This window comes from Lissotriton helveticus, chromosome 3_1 (assembly GCF_964261635.1).
Source record: "Lissotriton helveticus chromosome 3_1, aLisHel1.1, whole genome shotgun sequence".
NCBI classification, from domain to species: Eukaryota; Metazoa; Chordata; class Amphibia; order Caudata; family Salamandridae; genus Lissotriton; species Lissotriton helveticus.
In genome coordinates this window covers 1,984,517,433-1,984,540,895 of record NC_136061.1, presented here as the reverse complement: position 1 = coordinate 1,984,540,895, position 23,463 = coordinate 1,984,517,433, and the positions used below count along the sequence as shown (strand labels likewise).

The window sequence follows — 23,463 nt, the reverse complement described above, 5'->3', positions numbered from 1 at the left end:
TGCTTTCCATTCTCAGCAGCAACGTGCAGATGGTGAGGGTTTATTTCCCCCCTCCAACTTGGCCCAAGATAAAGGCCGAAGTTAAGGGGCCATCAGGCCTCCTTTTGTTTGAATATCCTGACTGGAGCCGGCCTGGAACCTCACACTTAAAAGTAAATGCAACCGAGGGGAAACAAAGGCCCACAGCTTGTTATCTCTTCACAGGTACTTAAGAGAGGGATGCTTTTGACTTTGTTCAGTCCCTGCATACAAGTACATGCACTGTAAGAATGTCATATGTGCTGGTCTGTCCCAGTATTTACACAAATAATTTCAATAGCACTGTTTTTTTTCTTTTATAGCACTACGGATCCCAATGCTGGGTGTCAGAGCTCTTTACAAAACATACACATTATACGTTGACAATAAATCATGTAAGTGTGTAAATCAGTGTACAAGAGGAGTGTTACAAGGTGTAGGAGTCACATGTCCATATCTCACTGTGCTATATTAGAAGGATTACAATTTATGAACTTCCGGTAACAAAAGGATCTGTCTGTAAAAAGTAGTAACCCACTTACCTATCTCCATAAAATAAATATCTGTCATCTTCATGTTACATGATGTGCTTAGCAGGAGACATATTAAGCCGCTATGCTACTTTGAATCAAATCTGGGAATTCACAAAACACAGATCTCTCCCACAAATGAGTTAACCTTGAGAGTTATCTCACCATTACTACTATTCCCTGAGATTCACTGGACACCTGTACAGAAGATACCTTAACCCAAGGAAATATTTTAAAATGCAGACTTTGCAACCAATTAAGTAGAACAGATCTACTGCCATGCTTCTCCTTGTTGCCAATATCTTTGTAGCAGGGCTTTAAAAAAAAAGTATTAGTTAAGGCCCAGATTTTGCATCAGGATTGCGCCACTTTTTTTGCACAACCCCAACGCAAAATTTAATTTGTTATATCTCAAATGCTTTAAAATGTACTCATGATATACCTGATAAACATGTGAGGTCTTAATATCTGATATCACTTGTTATGTCCCTTCCTGTGATGTCATGTGCAACGTCACAGGTTGTGACATCATGTGCTATGATGGCGCGCGTCATGCTTTCACTTGCATACTACCGAACTTGGTCAGTCCCTCCCTTCATTTTTTAGGACTTGTGCCCTGATGGCAAAAGACATGTGAGGCACAAGCTGCTACCGTTTTGAGTGGGAAGCTTGCACCGCCGCTGGCGGTCCTGTCTAGTTATGTGTGCAGCAAAACACACAAGATGATGGACGGAATGTTGCACAATGGCAAAACATTCACCCCCAGTCACAGATCTGGGTTTAATCCATCGTTATTTTGCTCACCAAGCCACCCAGTTCAGACATGGCCATATGCAAATCAGTCTTGACCCTGTGCCTCATGGGAACAGTCCAGCCCGAACTGCCAAGCCATGTCTTCCCTGGACCGGAATCAAGCATCCTAGGACCGGTTTCTGGCTATCAGCCATCTTCAGCCAGGATAGCTTGACTCCAGTGGCTTTGTGAGCACGGGACCCACGTCTGGGCATACCCTTCCCACATAGGGTGACAGCAAAACACACAAGATGATGGACGGAATGTTGCACAATGGCAAAACATTCACCCCCAGTCACAGATCTGGGTTTAATCCAGTTCGGGCTGGGCTGTTCCCATGAGGCACAGGATCAGACTGATTTGCATATGACCATGTCGGAACTGGGGTGGCAGAGTGGGCTAAAGAATGGTGATGAATTAAACCCAGATCAGTTGACTGGGGGTGAGTGCTTGTATTGTCAACGCTCCGTCCATCATTTCCTTTGGTTTTGCTTAGTTATGTGTGCACCCAGGGCTCGAGTCGGGGTACCACGCGGGTGGAATGCGTTAGTTGGCATTGCTATTACTTGTGCACTCTGAACTGCAAACGTCTTGTTAACCGTTATTCATCTTTGTCCTTAGTCTGCAGTAAAATGCCAAGAGTCCAAAGCATTTTAAATGGAAGATTAGAATGTAGCAGCCGAGCACATCAAGCTTCCTCCTGGCAAACACGTCGTATACATGGTTTCCATCTCTAACCCTGCTCTTCGCTGCAGTTGTTGCACAATTTCTGCCCCAGCCTGTTTGGGCTTCAACAGTCTGTGGATGAAGTATCTGCGAACCGCATCCTACAAGGTCGCGACGCTTTGAAGAGGAATTTCAAAGCCTTTAAGAATGAGGGATTCTCCAGTTCAGGGAATGTAAGGCATGCATAACATTACTTGGGTATCCGTGTTAATATTGACCGCCTTTGCAATTAAGCACTTTCGCCACCAGAGGGTGCCAAGGCACTGTAATTGAATGTTTCATTTGAGGGGTAGATTTCATTTACTTGTATAGGTTTGGTCAAGTATTGTAAATCGATTATCCCGTAAAAACTAGCTCCGTTGCTTTAACTTGTTAAACCCAGTAACAAAAAATATTCTGTTGCTTTAAGTTTTTAAACCACAGCCCCTAGCAATTTCAACTCGGAGAGAAGAGTCAGTTATGCCTTCAGGGGGGTGTCTGTAGTACGGACAATTAGTGCAAAGAGCTCTCGATGCTAGTAGTCCTTCAGATCTACAGGCATCCACACCACTTAGGGTCACAACACTTACTGAAACGTCTTTCTTAAAGTTCTCAACATTTTGTAAAAGTGTACATCAGATTTCCAGAATTTTGTGGCACTATATAACTTCCGAAATGAAAAGCATCCTATATTTCATTCCTACGTGGCTGTGCAGGCATCAGACCTCAATTAGTAGTAATCAGAGAGCTGGCCACTCATTCTACGCCGATTATTTCGAGGCTTCTTTTTCCGTCGAACCGGATTTTGGGCAGGTGGCCGCTATGAATCAAGTGCATTAAAGACGCTACTCCAAAAATCACCAAACACGTTCCAAGTGCCAGCTATATTTTACAACGATCGGGGCGGTGTTATCTACTGCTGGGAGCATTTTATTTAAAGAACGAGTTCGTTGTAATGTATATGTACTAAAGTCTTTGATGCACCTGATGCAATCCTTCCGCCCCGCACACATCTCTGCATCATCAGCGGGATCGAACCTGTTGAAGGTGGTGCAAACTCCAGGAAGAGACGGCTACTTTCTATTAAAAAAATAAATCCAATCCTGCACTTGAATATTCAGCCTGAACCATATTTTAATGGAAAGCTGTCGGCTGTACATTTCTGAAGATGAGGTGCCTCTGGCAGCCCTACTGTTCTGGGAGGAGGTAGAGTAGCTTTTCTTAAGCTCCTTCCTATTTCGTCTCTCTGCCCTCAATGTAACAATACGCATTAGCGTCTTGGAATAAATTGGGTAGAAAGCTTGTATTGTTCATAAGAGGTCGTTTCCATAGTTCCAGGGAACAACCGAGTACCCGGTTCGTTGTGTTGTTTACAATTTAGTTTATTGGGGATGTGAATTCGGGCTGTTCTTTTAAAAATTCCCTTTGTCCCTCATACTCACTCTTGCGTTATGGTAACAACCGAGTATTGACTGAGCTAGGTCTTTCCTAGATCTAAGATGCTGGGCCTTCATTTTTTATCATTTTTCTAGTGAGTGTTGCAATTTGAAAGGAAGTCTACTAGGAGTGTTTGGTGCCGCTGTTTTCCATAGAATTGGATAGTTGTCGTTCTTTGCTAACGGGCAGGGGTCATGTTCATCAGTCGAGGACTGCATTATAATAGCTTGTTTTTCTTGAGTGCCTCTTGCTGCAATCCCACCGTTTCCGAGTGCTGTAAATAACCGGTACTACTGTAAGTGTATTCGATAGTACTCCAGCCCTGACCAGGGAAGGTTGGACGGCTGAGTTGGTCTCGCCAGATTTTAAACACATGACCTGCAGATCGCGCTAGATGTCAGCAGCGAGCGTTAATCCACTGGGCCAGGATCCTTCCATGTCCGGGAGAGCCAAGCATAACCTTTAGCCTCGAGCATCGCCATGTCCTGCTGATGCCAGTCGCGTTTTCTTAGCAGACCATGGCAGAAATTCTTCGATTTACATGATTAAAATAATGTTTATTTAAAACGCACGAAGCAACCTGTAAAAATAGGTACTTGAGAAGAGCTGTTCATGTTTATTCTTCCAATGCAGCCGTGTGGGCCTCCTTGGCGTGCTGCAGATCATTGGGTTAATGTGTGGGTTTCTTCCCGATAGATACAATCTTCCTTCTAGTGAGCATTCTTCGACAGGTTCACTGTGCTGGTGAATATAGGCTTCATTTGCAGGGTTAATAAGTACATGAATCAGAAATTCAAGAAAAACACTAGAGTTCGTCACAAAGCAATTACATGATGTACTTTTGGAGCAGCTCTGGATGTAATAAGCTTGTATGGTTATCAGGTGTACTAAATCCAGTGTCCCGTAAAACTCCCTAAATTGGAGCTGGTGCACAAAACCCAAAATGTAATCCACAAATCTATGAGTACAGCTGGGCTATACAAGACCATTGTCTTAGCCCAACAAGGTCTTCGGGGACCTCTGATCCTAACGTGCTTCAGTCTAGTGGCCACGGGCGCAGCTTGCAGTCCCAGGATCCCATCCCTGCTCTCTGTGGCTCTGGGAGTGCAGCTCCTGCCCCTCAACCATTCTCGGCTGCTGCAGCACAGCCTGAGAGATGGGGAACCCTGGGCAGCCTCGGCACTAAGAGAGGCGGCGATGCTCAGCTCAAGGAGGGCTGGAGCTTCACTTGTATTGGCAGTGCTGGTCTGAAAACCATAATTAGCCCAGGCAAAAATGTTCAAACCTGCTCCAGACTGCAGGAGGCGGTGACTATAATGGAGCCGTGGGCATGGTTGGGTAATGAAGCCCGATCTGCTCTAAAAGCAACAGCCCATTGGGGGAATGCTAGAGTTGTAGGAGGCCAGTCCAGCCCAGAGTTCTAGAAACTCGATTATATGTATCAATAGGGATCTTTCAAAGACCTAACTTCCCTTTGCCAAAGGTGGAGACACCAAGCAGAAATATTTAGTTAGGAAACGGCCTCTACAACACGGGTTGAGCCACCCGTGCTGTTTCCCCGCAAGCGAAACCACCTTGCCTTAACCACTCATATGCCTTAACCACGCATATGCGCTGTTAAGGCAGTGCATGGTCTAGATGCGTGTATGGACGGGCACAGGAAGATTCAGGATCGGGAGACGTGGACATGGTCTGGTAAGGTTTTATTTTTTGGGGCCTTTGGGTTTTATAGTTTTTTGGGGCGGGAGTAGTTTTCAGGGCTCTGGGGGGTTGGGGTTGTATTAGGGCTTGGGGAGTGTTGGGGTTTTTCTTTTTTTTGCTCAGGTGGGGGGAGGTGTAGGTGGGCGAGGTTCTGGGTTTCTTTTTATGGCTGAGTGGGTCGGGTTATTTTTAGGGCTGGGGTGGAGTTGTTTTCGCTGGGGGTTGGGTTATTTTTAGGGCTTAGGAAGGGGGTCAGGTTGTTTTTAGGGATCAAGTTGGTTTTAGGGCTCAGGTGGGGGGGGGTGCTGGGTTGTGATCTTTACCACACGTATCCCTTTACCAATCAAGCTATTACCACAAAATTGCATGGTAAAGGCATGTGTGTTAAAGGAATACGTTGTTACGATGCATTCGTTGTTCGGGCAGCGTTGTAGAGGCACACGTGGTTTAGCCATGTGTGTCTCTGTCATACAACATATTTGGTAATTATAAGGGAAAGGTGGAGCCAAACTAGAGCGTGAGAATGGCTTACAGAAAGGATATGTGGACTTGCATGATCACTGTGAGATAAGTGCCTGTTTCATGTCCTAGTTTCAAAGCACAGTTAGCAAACAACCTATTGCTAACAATATGCATAGAGTGGGCTTTGGGTCTACCCCTTTCAGTCATTCATTCAACCTCTTTGAGCCATGGGCTTGCAGCTGTGTCGATCACGTCTTAGACCATTGCATGGAGTATTCATCTCCCCCCAATGCTTTTTGCATGTATCCTTCCGCCTCCACTCGAGTACTAGCATTTGCTTTCATGAAGGCCTACTTTACAATCATAGCCCTCTAAAGCCACTTCTGCTGGCTCCTTGCTTTGATGCGTTAATGCTGCCTGTGGTCTACTTTCTATACGCCATGGTGCGGTTAGGGAGGTCTGCAGGTAGTGATAGTGAAAGGTGGATGCACTCTGCAAGGCAAAAGAACCCAGCGGCTGTTTAATGGCACAGAGAGTGAGACTAAATCCAGGAATGGACACACCGAAAACTCATGTCTCAGAATCCAAAGAATTACTGCACGAGGCGGCCTCCACTCCTTTTGGCATTAGCAGAAGGGACCTTTGGGATGTGGGTCTCATAATCCTGGGACTTGTTCCTGCCACAAGCCCTGTTGTATAAACATCATCCAGCTGCATGCAGTGACAGATACCATGTTGTGGAACAATAGGACCTCTGGCCGCAGGATATGACTTTTTGCCTCTCTCCAATCTGCTTTTCGAGATAGGAAGAGGAAAGCCCCAGGGAAGAGACTAATGCTAGGAAATCAGCCCTAATGCTCAGTTGTCTCATTTCTGGCCAGTCTTCAGCCTTCCCCCTTCTCTGCATTCTGTCGTAGTTTGGTCACCTTTATTTTCTTGTTGATTACTAAAAATAATTAAGTGTAAGCCTATTTGCTTTTCAGTAAAGGTTGTGCATCTTTTATCCATCTTACTATCGCATCGTTTATGTATTGTCTTGTGAGTGCAAGTTTCATACCGTTTTAAGTTTGCTTTTGTGTAAGACTTGTCTTAAAATGATGTTTTGGAAGCACTGCTGGCCGTAACGTCGGTACTATCCCAAAAACCGCTTAGAGCAGTTTGACACTTCACTTCGCTTTGTTTTGCTTGCGTTTAGCTGCTCCCTTGCTGAAAAATGTTCATTTGCTGCATAGAAAAGCTGTTTTTAGGCTGCACTGTTATAAACTTCCACTCCATAAAAGCATGGTTATACAAGAGTGGCCAGACTCCACCAATTTATTAAACACAATATATGTATATTAGGCGCCATGTCTCGCATAAAATAATAGAATTTCGCCCTATTTTTGCTTTCTTTCGAGTGTCCAAGTGAAGCACTGTCCGCCCGATTCACACAACCACGTGCGCACCAAATTGCTCCTTGGTGCCCATTCACGCTCCTAAACCTCCATAGTGTATTACATGGGAGTATAACTACTCCCAGGGCTAGGGATTTGGATGCTGCAAGACAGGATGCTTTAAAAAACAGATGAACGCAAATGAACCTGTGAATTTGTGGATATTTGGATACTTTAGCAAGGCACATTCCAAGCACGTTTAAGGTAGTATTTGTTCCTATCGAGTGCGGGAGTAAATCTGTATTCGCTGGTGGGGAGAGCAGCCCTCAAGTTGGTGATGCTGTAGCACAGCAGGTTTCTTGATGTGGAAGAACTCACCGTGTGTATTAACTGAGCCAAGGACCGATGCACTTTTGCCATCATTCGTTTACTAATCAAAATAGTGTTGAAGCTCTGCAGATGTCCCAGGGCCCACCTGGTAAACCCTGTCTGTTTCCCTGAGGGAGGGGGCTGCGGGTGGGGGTTGGAGGGGAGTGTGCTATAACTTGTAAACGTCACTTTTATAACATCCAGTGTTTACTATTGACATCCGGTGCTCTAACCGGTACTTCATCCCAGTGTACAAAGTATTAAGATTAAAATGTATTAAATCATTAAGGTGCACAAGTCTCCATGAGTAACAGCCGCTGCTTTTATACTTCTCTTTTCCCAGGTACCTTCATTCAAACAACATCGTTTATGTGCCCGAAGGTAAGCACTTTCGTTTTTTCTGTACAATAAGCTGCGCTGTCAAAGGCTTTTACCGTCACCGGTTCTATTTAGAATGTCCTTCCTGACTTGAAAGAGTGCTTAATGCAGTAACTAGATCTCCAGATGATGAATCTTCTTCACTTCTGCTTGTCAGTGAATTAAAGAAATGAGGAAACGTTTTGCCTTTTTTGTTGGCTGGCCTAAATCCAATTTCTGATTTTTAACTAAACCTGGTGAACAGGTTGAGAAGCATAAATGTGGCTCTTATTGAGACAACCCAGAGCACTGGAAGGAAGAGTGCTATTGAAGAAGGGAAGCTGCAGTCCAGAAGTCGATCACTGGGAGCCATTCAGTGCATGTGATGTGATGTGCGTGGTAGACGTGGCTGTGAGATCGGTGTTAGAAGGTGATCTGGGAGTTTGAGCACTGCAGAAGCTTGTGTGGCTCCAGTGGGGTACTGGAGGAAGAAGGCGGTTCAGTCTAGTGATGATGGGATTAATTGGGCCCAGAGAGAGCTCAACAGAAGTTCATGATTCCTTGTGGACGTGATCGGGATGGAGAGTTGCTTATGGATGTTGGAGATTTGTTGTACCGTATCACTGCAGCCTTTAAGAAATCCACTAGATTTCCACAGAGGAGGATTAGACCACTCTTTTCTTCTCCTCAGCAGTCTGCGTTGGGCTTTTGTGATTTCTCTTTTTCACGCATAGATCAAATATACACAAACCACATACCGATCTGGGTACCTTCTGCAGAGTACTTCACCGCAGAAGTGTCGGTGTGTGTACATGCAGAAGCTCCCAGCAGAGGAAACCCCTTTGTTTTTCTGAAGGAGGGAGGCCATTAACACTGCCGAAGTGTCAGTATTGGCTTTCTTTAAGGCACCGAATTTCCCCAGCCTCCTTTGAGGCTTTGCAGTCTGGTTCTGCTGTTGGTTGCTCTTACGCTCTACCATAGACTTCCAGTAAATGTGATCTGTCAGATACTGCAGCATAGCAGCAGGATGGCTTCAATTGCCTGGAGGACTTTATCATACATTTTGCGATCCAAGTGGCCACATACATGCAAGTAGGCTGATGTTGCATATGAGAGGCAGAGGTATTTGAGTGTTGACCGATTTTCTTCCAAGCATGGTTGTACCAGTCAATGTGCACACACCGATCCATTCGGTTTCCAGACTCAGTTCTGTTTTGATTTGTAGCGAGTCGAGGTGAGGTGAATAAGCATTTCCCAAGCAACAGGGTAGTGGCAAAGTTCAATATCTATAGTTTGCAATTAATATTAATGAATCTAATTTGACACTGATTAACCCATGTTGGATCCTGAGAGGCAGGAACTTCTTGATGTGGTAAGTATAATTTTTGGACACATTAACTTGAGGTTCTTCAGAGCCAGGTATTTTACTTAGACCATGCATATCTTGCATTCCTTCCCTCCATGTGTGCTAAGTTTCATCTGGGAATGCTTCACTTGGCAAATGGTCACAGCACTTGGAGTAAATCATATCGCAACATTTGAGTAATAAGCCAAAGGTGACCTCTTTCCCCCCCCCCCCATTTTATTCAAGTTAATGGAATACAGGGTTTCTCCAGGGGCGACCTTAGGCATGTGCAAGCTGTGCACCTGCACAGGCCCGCCAAACCCAAGGGGCCGCCACGCCAATATATATCCTTAATATAATAATCCTCTGAGAATGGATACATATTTGCGTGGCGGCCCCTGGCAGGGATTTGGCGGCCTCCGACTCTTTTCCACTTCCAAACACCCTGACCACCCCCTCTTCCGGGCCCCCTTACCTACGCTCCCTCCCCAGGGCTGCCATGAGCCTAGAGCCGCCCCTGGTTTCTCTCTTTCTTCGGAAATCCTATAAAAGTGTAGGGGGTGAAGACATGCAGAAGTGTACATCTAACCATCTATCCCTGTACAGTTTGCAGCTTACTGCAGCTGACAGTTCTTAATTTGAACTAATGGTTTTCGGTGCTTGGCACCAGCACTTAATTGTCTACACTGCCACTTCTGTCTGTCTGCCACATGGTGGTGCTGTTTGTCTAATTTAGAGAGAAGCACACAACAGTTGTTTATTAATTATTGAGTAAAAGTGACTAACACCTCACACTCATGCCAATCTTATAGCTTTTGGGGTCCGAAATAGTCTGAATTCTCACACTTGTAGGATTGTGAGGGTTAATCGTTGAGTTGGTGCGGCTGTTGTCAGCGGTGGCAGAGGCAATGGATGGGGCAAACCGCAGTGGCCAGCTGACGAGGACCCTGGCACTTACTGTTTTACCAATTATGCACTGAAACATGTAGACACTATGCCTGGAAACAATAATTGCGAATGTAGTACTTTTTAGGACATTTTTAGTGATTTGGAAATTATACCACATTTCAAATAATCCTAGTTAAGGCGGTTCAATATATTTTGAACATATTATTAGCCTTTTGAAAAGATGAACTTTGCCCTCTCCCTGGGTTAATGTCATTTTAAAAATAATACTTGCGATTAATTGTATTACGTAAAAATTGCCTCTGGGTCAGCCTTCTTTATTGGCTTGATCAAGTGTCCGTGAAGTGTCGGGTCAGCATCAAGAAGGCATACATATAGAGTGGGAATGAGTCAGCCCTCTAGGCACTTGTTTGCTTGGGATTGTCAATCGTATGTCGGATCATCTCACACAACATGCACTTGGTTATTATATTGTCAAATATGTTGAGTGATGGCATTGTACACTGAGGTATAGGATTTGATTGAGCAGCATGGGTGTGCGAATGCCGCGGCAGGAATGAATGTTTTATATTTTGTTAATCTTTTAACGTGTTGGAGTTGGAAAAAGTTATTGTGGAAGCATTGCCAAGCATTGGTAAAGCCAATAGGTCACACCTTTGGTTCCTGTTGGCTTTGCCAATATTTTAACCATGCTTTACAGCATCCTTGATGAACTGCAATATGACTAAACAAGGTAAAACAGACTATGACGTGACCGGCTACATCATTTTGAAAGTGTGTGCACCAAGCATGCATGTGCCTACAAAATGACAGTCACTTTTAACATTTTTTATTTAATTTATTTACTGGACCGAAATGGATGAGTAAATAAAAAGAAAAAGTGCAAAAGAGATATACATTGTGTAAAAGCGGGTGAGGGATCACTAGTAGAGTGTGAGCCTAAGAATTATATTAATTCATTCATTCATTTAGATGATGTCTATTATAGGGGTTCATTGAGGACAAACCTTTTTTTTCTCTGCTGAACTTAATTGAACTGAGAGCGGTATCTTCTTTATACCTTTTCTGAGTCGGGGATATCGCTCGGATACATATATGTGGTGGTATTATTTACATAACTAGTCACAGCATTTTGCGCTCTACCTTAAAATTAATAATTTTGCAAAGTTATCTTGCGTTGATGCATATGTGTTACCAGAACAGAAAGTTTAACACTATAAACTCTTATGAGACTTTTTGTAGTGTCTATGTGGATGGAGCTATCGGCTTTAGCACAGTTATGTTATGCAGGGGTTTTGTATAGCGTACGGCTACTCGGAAGAGTGTCCCGACGCTTTGGATTGCACACTAATCTCATAACACAACAGGGAACATAAAAAACAGAGATAGAAGAAACCTAATAGAGACCGAAACTAAGAGGAGAAGAGCCAAGTTTTAAGCCCTTTCCGAAAGGCCAACAAATTAGGAATGCTGCGCAGGAACACAGGCAGTTTATTCCATAACTGAGGCGCTAGTAGTTTAAAAGAGCGGCCTCCGATGCGGGCTCTCTTCACACGAGGAACCGCCACAAGAAACAAGGCTTCAGACCTGAGCGACCTGGCAGGCAAATAAAAGGCCAGCCTCTTCTGCAGGTATTTTGCTCCGGAGGCGTGCAAGGCTTTGTGCGCCAGAGTAAGAGTTTTAAAAATTATCCGCTTCCGGACAGGGAGCCAGTGCAGAGCCTCCAGAAGACCCGAGGCTCTGGCACGGCGAGATAGTCCAAAGATGGCCCGTGCTGCCGAATTCTGGACAACCTGTAACCGTTGGAGCAGATACTCTGGCAAGCCGAGATAGAGGACGTTGGAGTAGTCAATTCTCGAGCCTATAATCGCCTGCACCGTGATCTTCCTATGTTCCTCCGATAACAGGGGAAGGAACTTACGTAGCATCCGGAGTAGGCCAAAGCAGGTCCCAGTGAGCCCGATTACCTGAGAACGTAGTGTGAGGCCATTGTCGATCTTAATCCCGAGGTTTTTAGCCACCTGGGACGAACTTGCTGGTGGGAACATGTTCTCAGGCCACCACACTTTCCAGTCCGGATCCGAACTGCACCCAAAGAAGAGGACCTCAGATTTATCCGAGTTGCACTTGAGGCTGTTATGATGGAACCATTGAAACACAGCCTCAAGGCAACCCTGGATCCTACCTCCATCGAAGTCCGCACCCTTCTCACAGGTGAAGAGGAGCTGGGTGTCATCAGCATAAGAAACGATCTGGGCCCCGAAAGACTCCGCCAATGCCGCCAGAGGGGTCATAAAGATGTTGAATAGAGTTGGACTCAGGACAGAGCCCTGAGGAACTCCGACCCCCAATGGCGACATCTCGGCGGAGCAGGCAGAAGCCCAGACCGTTTGTCGACGGCCTGCCAGGAAAGATCGAAACCACTGGAGCACCGTCCCTCGGAGACCAACCTCTGAGAGTCTTGCAAGAAGACCCTCATGAGGGACGGTGTCGAAGGCCGCCGACAGATCTAGCATCACCAGCATCGCTCTCCCGCCCGAATCCAGGACCTCCTTAATCGCCTCCGAGACTTCCAGGAGGGCTGTTTCGGTGCTAAGATTGGCGCGGAAACCCGACTGGGTAGGGTGCAGTAGGTCGTGGGACTCCAGGTAATCGGCAAGCACCTTATGGACGTGCTTTTCAATGACCTTCGCAAAAGCCGGCAGGAGCGAAATAGGTCTATAATTCGCCAACACCTCCGCATCCAGGCCAGGCTTTTTAAGCAGGGGAATGATCATGGCCTGCTTCCAGGCCTGGGGAACCACACCCTGTGCAAGAGAACAATTCAACAGGGGGTTCACGAGGGGATTAACGACAGCTGCCATTTTAGCCAAAAATTTTGCCGGACAGGCATCCCGAGGGGAACCTGATTTAAGCCCAGCCATCAGGTCAAATGAGGCGGTCAGCGAGAGAGGAGGGAAGGCTGCCAAGGCCACACCTGCGTTAAGTCGAGAAGCAGCGGTATTCTCCACCCAACCCGGTATCTCAGGCTCCAGCACATGGAAGGAGTCCTGGATCCGCTGGATCTTAGAGGTGAAAAAGTCCGCAATCGCCCTGACCCAAGGCGCAGGAGGGGGAGTCTGGGTTGGAACTGCGCGCGACGTAGTAAACTCCCGCACAACGGCGAAAAGCTCCCTACAGGAATTAGAGGCAGCTTCAATTTTTCTCGCGAAATAAGCCTTCTTCTCCGCGAGGATGTTCCGATGGTAAGCTTTCGCCACAGACCTGTAGGCGAGTTTCGCCGTCGCATCGTAGTTTGCGCGCCATGCTCTTTCCGCTACCTTGCATTGGCGCCGAGAGGCCGCCAATGCTTCCGTAAACCAAGGGGCAGAAGCACCTTTTTCAGGTTTGCGGAGGGGTCTCAGAGGAGCCAGATCATTAAGTCTCTCTGAGAACCAGGCCTGCAGTCGCTCCACATCCTCCTCTAAGTTCCCTGCTGACACGAAGGGGTGGTCCGCACAAGCCTGTGCCAGCAGTTCCGGAGTAATCCGGTGAAGTGCCCTGAATCCCACGGAAGACTGCCGGGGGGCACCGGAAGGCTTCCTAACTTCCGAGAGGTAAAATTTCACCAGCCTATGGTCGGACCAGAGAACCTGGCTAGGAGCCAGCATCTCTATAGGGGTCGTAGAGAAGGTCAGATCTAAAGTATGCCCCTTCTCATGGGTCGGTCCGATATGATATGGAACCAGGCCCAGAGGGGCTGTGACCTCCAACATTTTTATCGCATCCGCGTCCGTTTCCACGTCCATGTGGACGTTAAAGTCCCCGGCCACAATACAATGCTCTGCCGTAAGTAACAGAGAAGAAGTCACCGACTGGAACTCTTCAAAAAAAGAGCCCATGGGCCCTGGCGGCCGATAAACTAGGAGACCCTTCATCGATTGGTGCGGTGAAAGACAAATAGCAAAGGCAAGGGATTCGCAATCCTTGATCGCGTCCGAGGGGATGATAGTACAGGTGGCTATTTTATTTACTATTAGTGCAACCCCCCCTCCACGCCCCTTCGTCCTATCCTGCCTGAAGATGTTATACTCGGGCGGGAGAGCAGTAGCAATGTCTGGGTTGGACGCCTCCCCGAGCCATGTCTCGGTGAGCATCAGAAACAAGGGTTTCTCTGAGTCCAACAGATCAAATATGTCCAGAGCATGCCGGCCCAGAGACCTAGTATTGAGCAATAAGCCCAGATGCTTAGCGCTAACCGCCACCTTCTGCGGCGCCCCGCCAAGATGTTTCTGCGGGCGCCAGCCACACTCAGGGCAACAACACTTGCCCTTGTGGCGAGCAGGAAACAACGTACGGCAGGAGCCATTGATGTGTTGCAAAGACCGAAGTTCCGAGCCCGAGTAGTGAGGCATAATGCTCACATGCACAGGCTACATGCGAAATACAGTTGCCCAGGACTGTCCGTCGCCTCGTACGCCTCCGGGACGCTGACGGGCGCAGACGGGCAGGACTCTGGCACGACTCCGGCTAAGAGACGGCGTCCCGCTGCGCGGGAGAGGACGACTTTAAATAGGCGTCTCCCACATCCCCTCGAGCGTCGAGACACTCCAAGATGGCGCCCGCGCACACACACACTCAGCCCAACCAAAGATGGCGCCCACAAATGAAAACAGCCCCGGAACCCGGACCCGCCAAATGGCGGTGTATTTTCCACAAATTAAGTGCAGGTAAGGGGACAGAAGCCCAGTGGAGCGGCAATAAAATCAGGGGTTAAAAGAACCTAGGTGAACAAAGATAGGCAAAGGGAGTTTTAAAATCACCAGTTGTCCGAGCTAGGTGTCAGCGCGACCTGCGCTCGTGTAGCAATCAATCAGAATGCCTGAAAGTTGAGTCCGCCTTAAATAGGCGTCTCCCACATCCCCTCGAGCGTCGAGACACTCCAAGATGGCGCCCGCGCACACACACACTCAGCCCAACCAAAGATGGCGCCCACAAATGAAAACAGCCCCGGAACCCGGACCCGCCAAATGGCGGTGTATTTTCCACAAATTAAGTGCAGGTAAGGGGACAGAAGCCCAGTGGAGCGGCAATAAAATCAGGGGTTAAAAGAACCTAGGTGAACAAAGATAGGCAAAGGGAGTTTTAAAATCACCAGTTGTCCGAGCTAGGTGTCAGCGCGACCTGCGCTCGTGTAGCAATCAATCAGCTGATGATGATCACATACCTCTATTCCAAACACTTGTTACTGAGGATGCTACGCTGTTGCATGTCGTCTATGTTGTGCTTATTCCTTTCTAGAGAGTTGGTTCATTGGATCCTACGATTGGTTAACAAGTATTAACCAAGTATTTACAAGAGGATTCTATTTCATTGCCAGATAAATCGACGACTCAAAGTTTTAAAACGTTTGGTTAAATGTTCATACCTCACGTTTGTGGAAAAAGCACGTCGGTCCATGCTCTGGGCCGCTCTGTCGAGGGGTTTTGACTAGCGTTGATATGTAAGATATTCAAAAATAGTTTCAAAGCTTGCAGATAGGTTTCCAGTGCCCTATTGGTACAAATTCTTACGGTTCCAAACGTCCCATTATTGCAATTTAAGTAATATATGGAAATATTATTAATCACACCATTGGATCTAATCGGCCCAGGTAGGAGAAGAAAGAGGAGAATTTTTTGAAGAAATCCTATATACGATTCTAAATACCAGACAGAGAAAAGTTGATGACTGAAAATTCCCGCTATTGTGAATGGATTATTCCAGAAATCCCTATATATATATATATATATATATATATATATATATATATATATTCACTGAAAAAACCATAGGTTATAGACCATATATAGTTAGGAATTAGCATTTACAAAACCTTGAAAATTCACTGAAAAAACCATAGGTTATAGACCATATATAGTTAGGAATTAGCATTTAAAAAACCTTATTTTACTCACACAAAACCATTGAAATTCCATATATAGTTAGTTGTACTAACTATATATCGCGCACCCGCAATCCACTGCTGATGATGTCACATATTACATCATTCATGACATGGTCAGTGACATCACTGATGACATCACTGATGACATCTCAAATGACATCACTGATGACATCACTGATGACATCTCAAATAACATCACTGATGACATCACTGATGACTACATCCAGTGACTGTATAATTCTGTAAAGTTAAAATATGTCTTACATATTGAAGAATGAGTGGATGTATAAGTGTCTTGATGAAGGATTTAGTAGGGGCATGACTGACTGTATGAGTGACTGATTAAATGTGTCTCACTGAGTGCATGGGTTAGTGACTAAACTGTCTTAATTTGTGCATCATTATGTCTGTTGTTCTGTAAACTGCTGCATGTGTTGATCAGTAGCTATATGATTAACTGTATGGGTTATTGATTGGTTGCCCAAGCATTTGTATGGGAGACTGACTGAGTGTGTGTGTGGGTGGCTGGGAGGTGTATGACTCTCTGCATAGATGTGTGAGCAGTTGATTGACTAGATGTATGGGTTCAAAAGTGCATGTGGAAACAGCTGTATGGGCAGTTGACTGTGTGCATGAGTGTATTGGTGAGTGAATGGATATCTCAGTGCTACATGTTAAAGTAAGTACATATGTAAAATACAGTACATGTGAGAGTTGACATATATAAATAACTGTGCATAAGAGCCAGTGAATGTGTGAGTGGCTGTATGGATCATTGTGAACTTGTATCCAGGATTGTATTATTGAGTAAATATGTTTTAGTATATGTTTGAATAAGTAAGGTGTGTATAACTGTATAGTTGAGGAAATGGAGGTGTGATTGATTCTTTGCATGACTGACTAAGTGTCTGAGTAACTCCATGGATGAGTGACAGTCTATGAGTGTCTGTTTACACTGAGTGTATCTAAGGTTATATTAGAGTCTGAAGAGGTTCATCGTATTATCACATGAATGATGTCATCAGTGATGTGATCAGTAATGTCAAATGAGATGTCATCAGTGATGTCATCAGTGATGTCATTTGAGATGTCATCAGTGATGTCATCAGTGATGTCATTCGAGATGTCATCAGTGATGTCATCAGTGATGTCATTTGAGATGTCATCAGTGATGTCACTGACCATGTCATGAATGATGTAATATGTGACATCATCAGCAGTGGATTGCGGGTGCGCGATATATAGTTAGTACAACTAACTATATATGGAATTTCAATGGTTTTGTGTGAGTAAAATAAGGTTTTTTAAATGCTAATTCCTAACTATATATGGTCTATAACCTATGGTTTTTTCAGTGAATTTTCAAGGTTTTGTAAATGCTAATTCCTAACTATATATGGTCTATAACCTATGGTTTTTTCAGTGAATTTCATAGGTTTTTTAATAGCAAATCTTTATAAAAATAATACATTTTAAATCGAATTTTATATTTTATAATTTTTTTATTTTTTTTTATATTATATTTGGTGCGCTCCCGTACTGATGCGCGTCCCGGAAGCGCTATTGCCGCGAACGAAAACAACATCGTGACGTATCGCGTAGCCGCCACGCCTTGCGTCATAAGACACGTATCGCGTAGCCGCGAGATGCGTCTTATGACGCACCGCATAAGCGCACCCGGAAGCGCATACGATCGCGCAACGTAAGCGCCCCGATGCGCTTACGATACACGCCCGGGACGCGCCCCGGGGCGCGTAGCGTAAGCGCGTCAAACCATGTGACTTTAAAATAACACTTTTCATTGGTTCAGAACTTTTTTTTTTCCAAATTGTGTGAAACCCACCCATTTCTCTCACTATTGCTTTGTACTTGGAGAGAGCAAGAGCTGTTCTGTCTACTCTATCTCCTACTTTTCTGATCTCCAGCAATGGCTGCAAGAGAGTCATCCAGCAGTGATTCAGATGGATTTTTAGATGAGGACCCTCCTCAGCAAAAGAAAAAAACCCATTTCATCTGGAAATTTTACGACATCCCTGAAGGACAGAAAAAAGTCAACGCTCCCAAAGTAACCTGCAAAATATGTGGGAGTAGTTTATCCAGAGGCAATCCTCTGAAAAAATATAGTTTTGGGAATGCTAATTTGATCAGGCATGTGAAAAGAAGACACCCTAACAACTTTGCCAGGGAGAGTGTCAGAGAGCTGGCACGGAATGTACCCACAGATGGCGGCAGCACCTCCACTGGTGGAGCAACACCTTCGGGACCACCCCGTGGAAGAATGGTCCCTAACATTCAGCCGGTGTTTGCAGGCATCACATTTTTGTGCACGGAGTGTGACGAACTGCTCTGCTATGGGGAGCAGAGTGTTGAACTCATTGCCCTAAAGAAACAGCAACACCGCTGCTCTTCCAGTCCCTAAATTTTCAATTTTTTTTGCTCCTGTTGAGCAGTTTTGGAATCCTTGTTTTTGTTTTTCCCTTGACAAAAATCCCAAAAAAATATAAAATTGTTTTAAAAAGTCTAAAAAATATATAAAACAACAAAAACAAAAAAAATATATAAAACAACAAAAACAAAAAAAAAGTTATTTTCAGAACTACCTCCAATTTATAAAAAGAAGCTTTTTTTTTTTTTTTTTTTTAAAGTCTGTCATTTTTAATCTCCATGGTACTCTCCCCGTACGCTCCCCGGTGCGCGTACCGGGCGCTCACCCCCGCGAAAATCGTTTTTTTTTTTTTTTGTTTTTTTTTCACCCGCGGGAGCCTTTTATGGCCCCCACATCAAAAGTAGGGGGTCAGGGGGGTGTACCCTGCCCCCTTTTGCTCATTTCCCCCCTTTGATTCTTGCCACCTCTTGTGTCTCAATCCTACCGAGACACAAGATGGCGGCCGCTGCGGACTGTTTCGAATGTTTACAGACACCCGAGAACCAATCAGCTTGCCGTGCGCAAGTCGCGTGGCGCGCCTGGAGCGTTCCCCGGTACGCGTACCGGGCGCGGCTCTAGATATATATTTTTTTTAAACCTAATTTACTCAAAATTCACAGGACCACATATCTTGAGACCTAGCAAAGGCACATCGGGCAAACAATATCTACAATTTTGCCAAGTTTCGTGGAAATCCATTCAGCCGTTCGAGCTAAAAGTGAGGCCAACCGCCCTATGGAAAATTGCATGGCAAAAACACGTTTTGGGACCCCCCTTTTTTCTCTGCCCCCCCCCTTGACGACCCCCCCCCCAAATTTTCAGGGGCTGCTCAGAAACAAAATGTTCCATTTTCCTGAAAATTTCAGCCAATTCCGTCCACAAACGCCAAAGTTATTAGACATAGAATTTTCAAAAATCCCATAGAGAAAAAATCCTAACTATATATACCTACTGGCGACCGCCAGTAGGTAATATATATATATATATATATATATATATATATATATATATATATATATATATATATATATATATATATATATATATATATATATATATATATATATAGTTTACATAACAGACAGAGAAAAGTCAGTGACTGTGAATTCCAGCTGTTATGATTGAGTATATTACAAAACTTAGTTCACAGGCACCTCAGAAGACAAGCAGTGTAAATCGCTATGTCTATCCAGTGTACTATAGCAACAAACGGCAAAGATATAATTAATGCTGTAGTGTAGCTAGATATTTAAAATGTGCCAGAAACAACACTGTAATAAGTGCTAATCTGTCGGGTAAAAAGTAAGCCTGGCCGCGGAGAGGGCACCATCGCTTGCCGCTGTGAAACGAGGAGCGGCAGGATGAAGCTTCACAACCAAACTACTTGGAAGTAAAGAAGCGCAGGACTCGTCATGGTATATCAGCGCGCCAAAGCACGAAAAGCAAGCCTACTTAAGGTTCTCAATTGACATGTTATTGATCCAAGACAAACGAGGTGTATCCCTCACTATGGACTACAAATCCCACAACTCTATCTGGCGACATGCGTGCCTAGGGATTTGCTTGCAATAAAAACGCCCATAAATTAAGTGAAGCACACCGAGGATTACTTGGTAACAGCCCCTGATGACGGGGGTGGAGTCCCCCAGAAACGCGTCGGGCAAATTACTCATTGCACGTGGGGAAGCGCGCGGAGACGATGCAGCCCGGAGAGGAGAGCCCTGCAGTGTGCCTCTCATGCCACAGGCAAACTTGTATAAACATTTTCTCGCGGCTGCCTGGCCGCGGAGAGGGCACCATCGCTTGCCGCTGTGAAACGAGGAGCGGCAGGATGAAGCTTCACAACCAAACTACTTGGAAGTAAAGAAGCGCAGGACTCGTCATGGTATATCAGCGCGCCAAAGCACGAAAAGCAAGCCTACTTAAGGTTCTCAATTGACATGTTATTGATCCAAGACAAACGAGGTGTATCCCTCACTATGGACTACAAATCCCACAACTCTATCTGGCGACATGCGTGCCTAGGGATTTGCTTGCAATAAAAACGCCCATAAATTAAGTGAAGCACACCGAGGATTACTTGGTAACAGCCCCTGATGACGGGGGTGGAGTCCCCCAGAAACGCGTCGGGCAAATTACTCATTGCACGTGGGGAAGCGCGCTGAGACGATGCAGCCCGGAGAGGAGAGCCCTGCAGTGTGCCTCTCATGCCACAGGCAAACTTGTATAAACATATATATATATATATATATATATATATATATATATATATATATATATATATATATATATATATATATATATATAGTTTACATAACAGACAGAGAAAAGTCAGTGACTGTGAATTCCAGCTGTTATGATTGAGTATATTACAAAACTTAGTTCACAGGCACCTCAGAAGACAAGCAGTGTAAATCGCTATGTCTATCCAGTGTACTATAGCAACAAACGGCAAAGATATAATTAATGCTGTAGTGTAGCTAGATATTTAAAATGTGCCAGAAACAACACTATAATAAGTGCTAATCTGTCGGGTAAAAAGTAAGCAGAGTTCAAAGTTGTGAGGGAATGATAACACAATCAGGAACATTTAGAATGGATCATTGGAAAATTCGAACAGACGTAAATTGCATCTCCAGACATGTCAGCGAAACATGGTAGGTGAGGGCTAAACCACTGCCTCCATCACCGTTTCTGTCCTTAGTAATTGGGAATTAGCCTTGGCATGCAGGATGCAATACCCCTCTCTGAGAAACCGATCCCTGGTTGTCCAGTAGTGCTTTCAACACTCGTGGGGGAGGCTTACTAGCTGTAAATCCAACAATCTTTCCAGCCAAAGACAGAAAGATTTACATTTTGTCTCTTGGCCCTTTGGTGAGAAGTGGGCAGTAGAGAAGCACCACATATGGATTCTTCACCCAAGGAGACCTTCGTTCTCATTTGCCTATTCTTAGGAGGTTTAGTGGAGAAATCTCTACAGATGCCTCATTTCTGAGGTATAGGTGTGTTCGAGGCATGTGGGCTGCTAAATTTATATCTATGCATAGATCGCCGCCTAGTGTTGGGTCCGGATGATTGCACATTGTTGTCCTGGAAGAGTCTTCGAAGTATCACGAGATAGGTGGCTCCTCCCCTGGACTACAGTGCGCATGGGCATCCCCTCCATGCCATGATTGTTTTTTTCTGCCATTGGGTTCGGATGTACTTCTTAACTCAAGTTCGGAATATATACTAATTATTCTTTCTCGAGGCCAAAAGGCCTTAGGGGCGTCGGTATTGTCTTTCGTTCTGTGCCTTTTACCATTCCAGTTCTTTGAACTAGACTTCGGAAGACTTTTTTGCCTTTCGACACCAAAGGCCCCTCGACGATCGACGATGGAACGGAGTCCGTTCAAGCACTGCCCCGTCTGCAACTCTAAATATCCACACATCGACGTGCACCCGGTGTGCAACAAATGTCTCTCACCGGACCACGACGAAGACAGCTGCATGGCCTGTTCGAAATTCAGGTCAAAGAAAACTCTCCGTCTTCGACGCACTGCACGACAGTCGGCGCGAGAATCAGCACCAGACCCGGAGAACATCTTCGGTGGTGACGACGAAGAACATGTACAAGAAGAGGATCCGGAGCACTCGGATCCTGCGTCGGAGCCAGACTCCACCTACAACGAGGACGAGGAAGAACTCTACGTCCATGATGAAGACATCGTCGAGGTAGGAGACGACGTACAACCTATCGGAGCCGTCGATGACGACTCAAGCGAGGAGCTAGGCCCAACCGCAGTAGCGGGGCCTCATAAAGACTCTTCCACGGCTCAGGTCGAGGCATCGCCGGAAGGCCTTAGCCAAGATCTTCAACACCGTTCTCTAGTCCCGCTTCAAGGCCCGACTAAGAACATTTCCAAAGAGCCATCGGTCGATCGACCACGCTCAGTGGAGAAACCGAAACCAAAAGACACCAAATCGAATCCGACACTGGTTAAACCAACCATCGGCTCGACGACTTCGGAACATTCCAAGTCGAAACGTGCGTTCGACCCCTCGGGATCGAAAGGGGGCGTCGAACTGAAGATTGGATCGACTGCGCCTGTGTCTGCAGTAAAACACGTCACGCTCCCGTCGACGTCGACTTCCGATTCCAAAGATGGCGGCTCTTCCGAAGGACTCCAGGCCCAGAAGACCATCGATCCGAAAACAAAAAAGCCACTGTTGGTCAAGGCCTTCGACCCGAAGCCGAAAGTTGGATCGAAAGACACTACTGCGTCGAAGCCCAAGGGCGTTCCTGCTGCGCAGCAATGGCTCGAATCGACTCACAGCCTCAAACGCACTGAACCGTCGAAGTCGGTCGAATTAAAGACACCGACTCCATCGAAGAAGATCAGTCCGGCGCCGATGCTACGGCGCCGATAAAGTTCGGACTACTCCCAACAGCACGGCCTAAACCTATTCAACATACACAGGCTACCGACTCTTCCAAGTCGACGTCGGTTGCCGCAACCACTCAGCCTTGGTCGGAAGACGTTGTTATCCAGCCACCGTCCCACGACGACCAGTCGAAACTCTACATCGACTCCAAATCGGGTCGACTCACCATTTACAAGCATAAGATCAGGCCTGAAGCGCCTATGAAACATTATAGGATACCACTGAAGAAAAAGAGAGACTCTACCACCTCTCCTGTTCTTTATGAGCCCATGCAATCATATGCTCAGGACTATACCTACTCTCCCACAAATGTCACTGAGGATGTGGAGGAAGGGGACAATGAGGACCAGTTTAACTATCCCATTGATACTGATCAAGATGAGTCCCAGCCGTGGGCTGACATTGTGGACCCTGCTGAGCCACACACCACCCCTGATACTCTTTCATATGCTATCAAGCCTTCGCCTACTGAAGATACTGCTGCGTTCAACGCACTGATTGAGAGGGCGGCACATAACCATGACGTAGATATGCACACTGACCCAGTGGAGGAAGACTTTCTTTTTGATACGTTCTCCACATCAGAAAGGTCTATAAAAACTCTGCCTATGCTCAAAGGTGTGCTCAAACATGCAAGTGACATTTTTAAAGAGCCCACTAAAGCAAGGGTGGTGAACCCAAGAATTGAGAGG

The 23,463-nt window shown here is 45.7% G+C and overlaps 1 protein-coding gene across 3 annotated transcripts in view; it reads left to right on the top strand.

The window, feature by feature from the left end:
• LRRC28 (leucine rich repeat containing 28) overlaps positions 1 to 23,463 on the top strand; it is a 344,717-nt gene that overhangs the window by 69,920 nt on the left and 251,334 nt on the right. For all 3 annotated transcript variants that reach the window (XM_078683129.1, XM_078683127.1, XM_078683130.1), the window contains exon 4: positions 7,731 to 7,768. In XM_078683129.1, the coding sequence (XP_078539255.1) occupies positions 7,731 to 7,768 (38 nt within the window). The remainder of the gene's footprint in view (positions 1 to 7,730; positions 7,769 to 23,463) is intronic.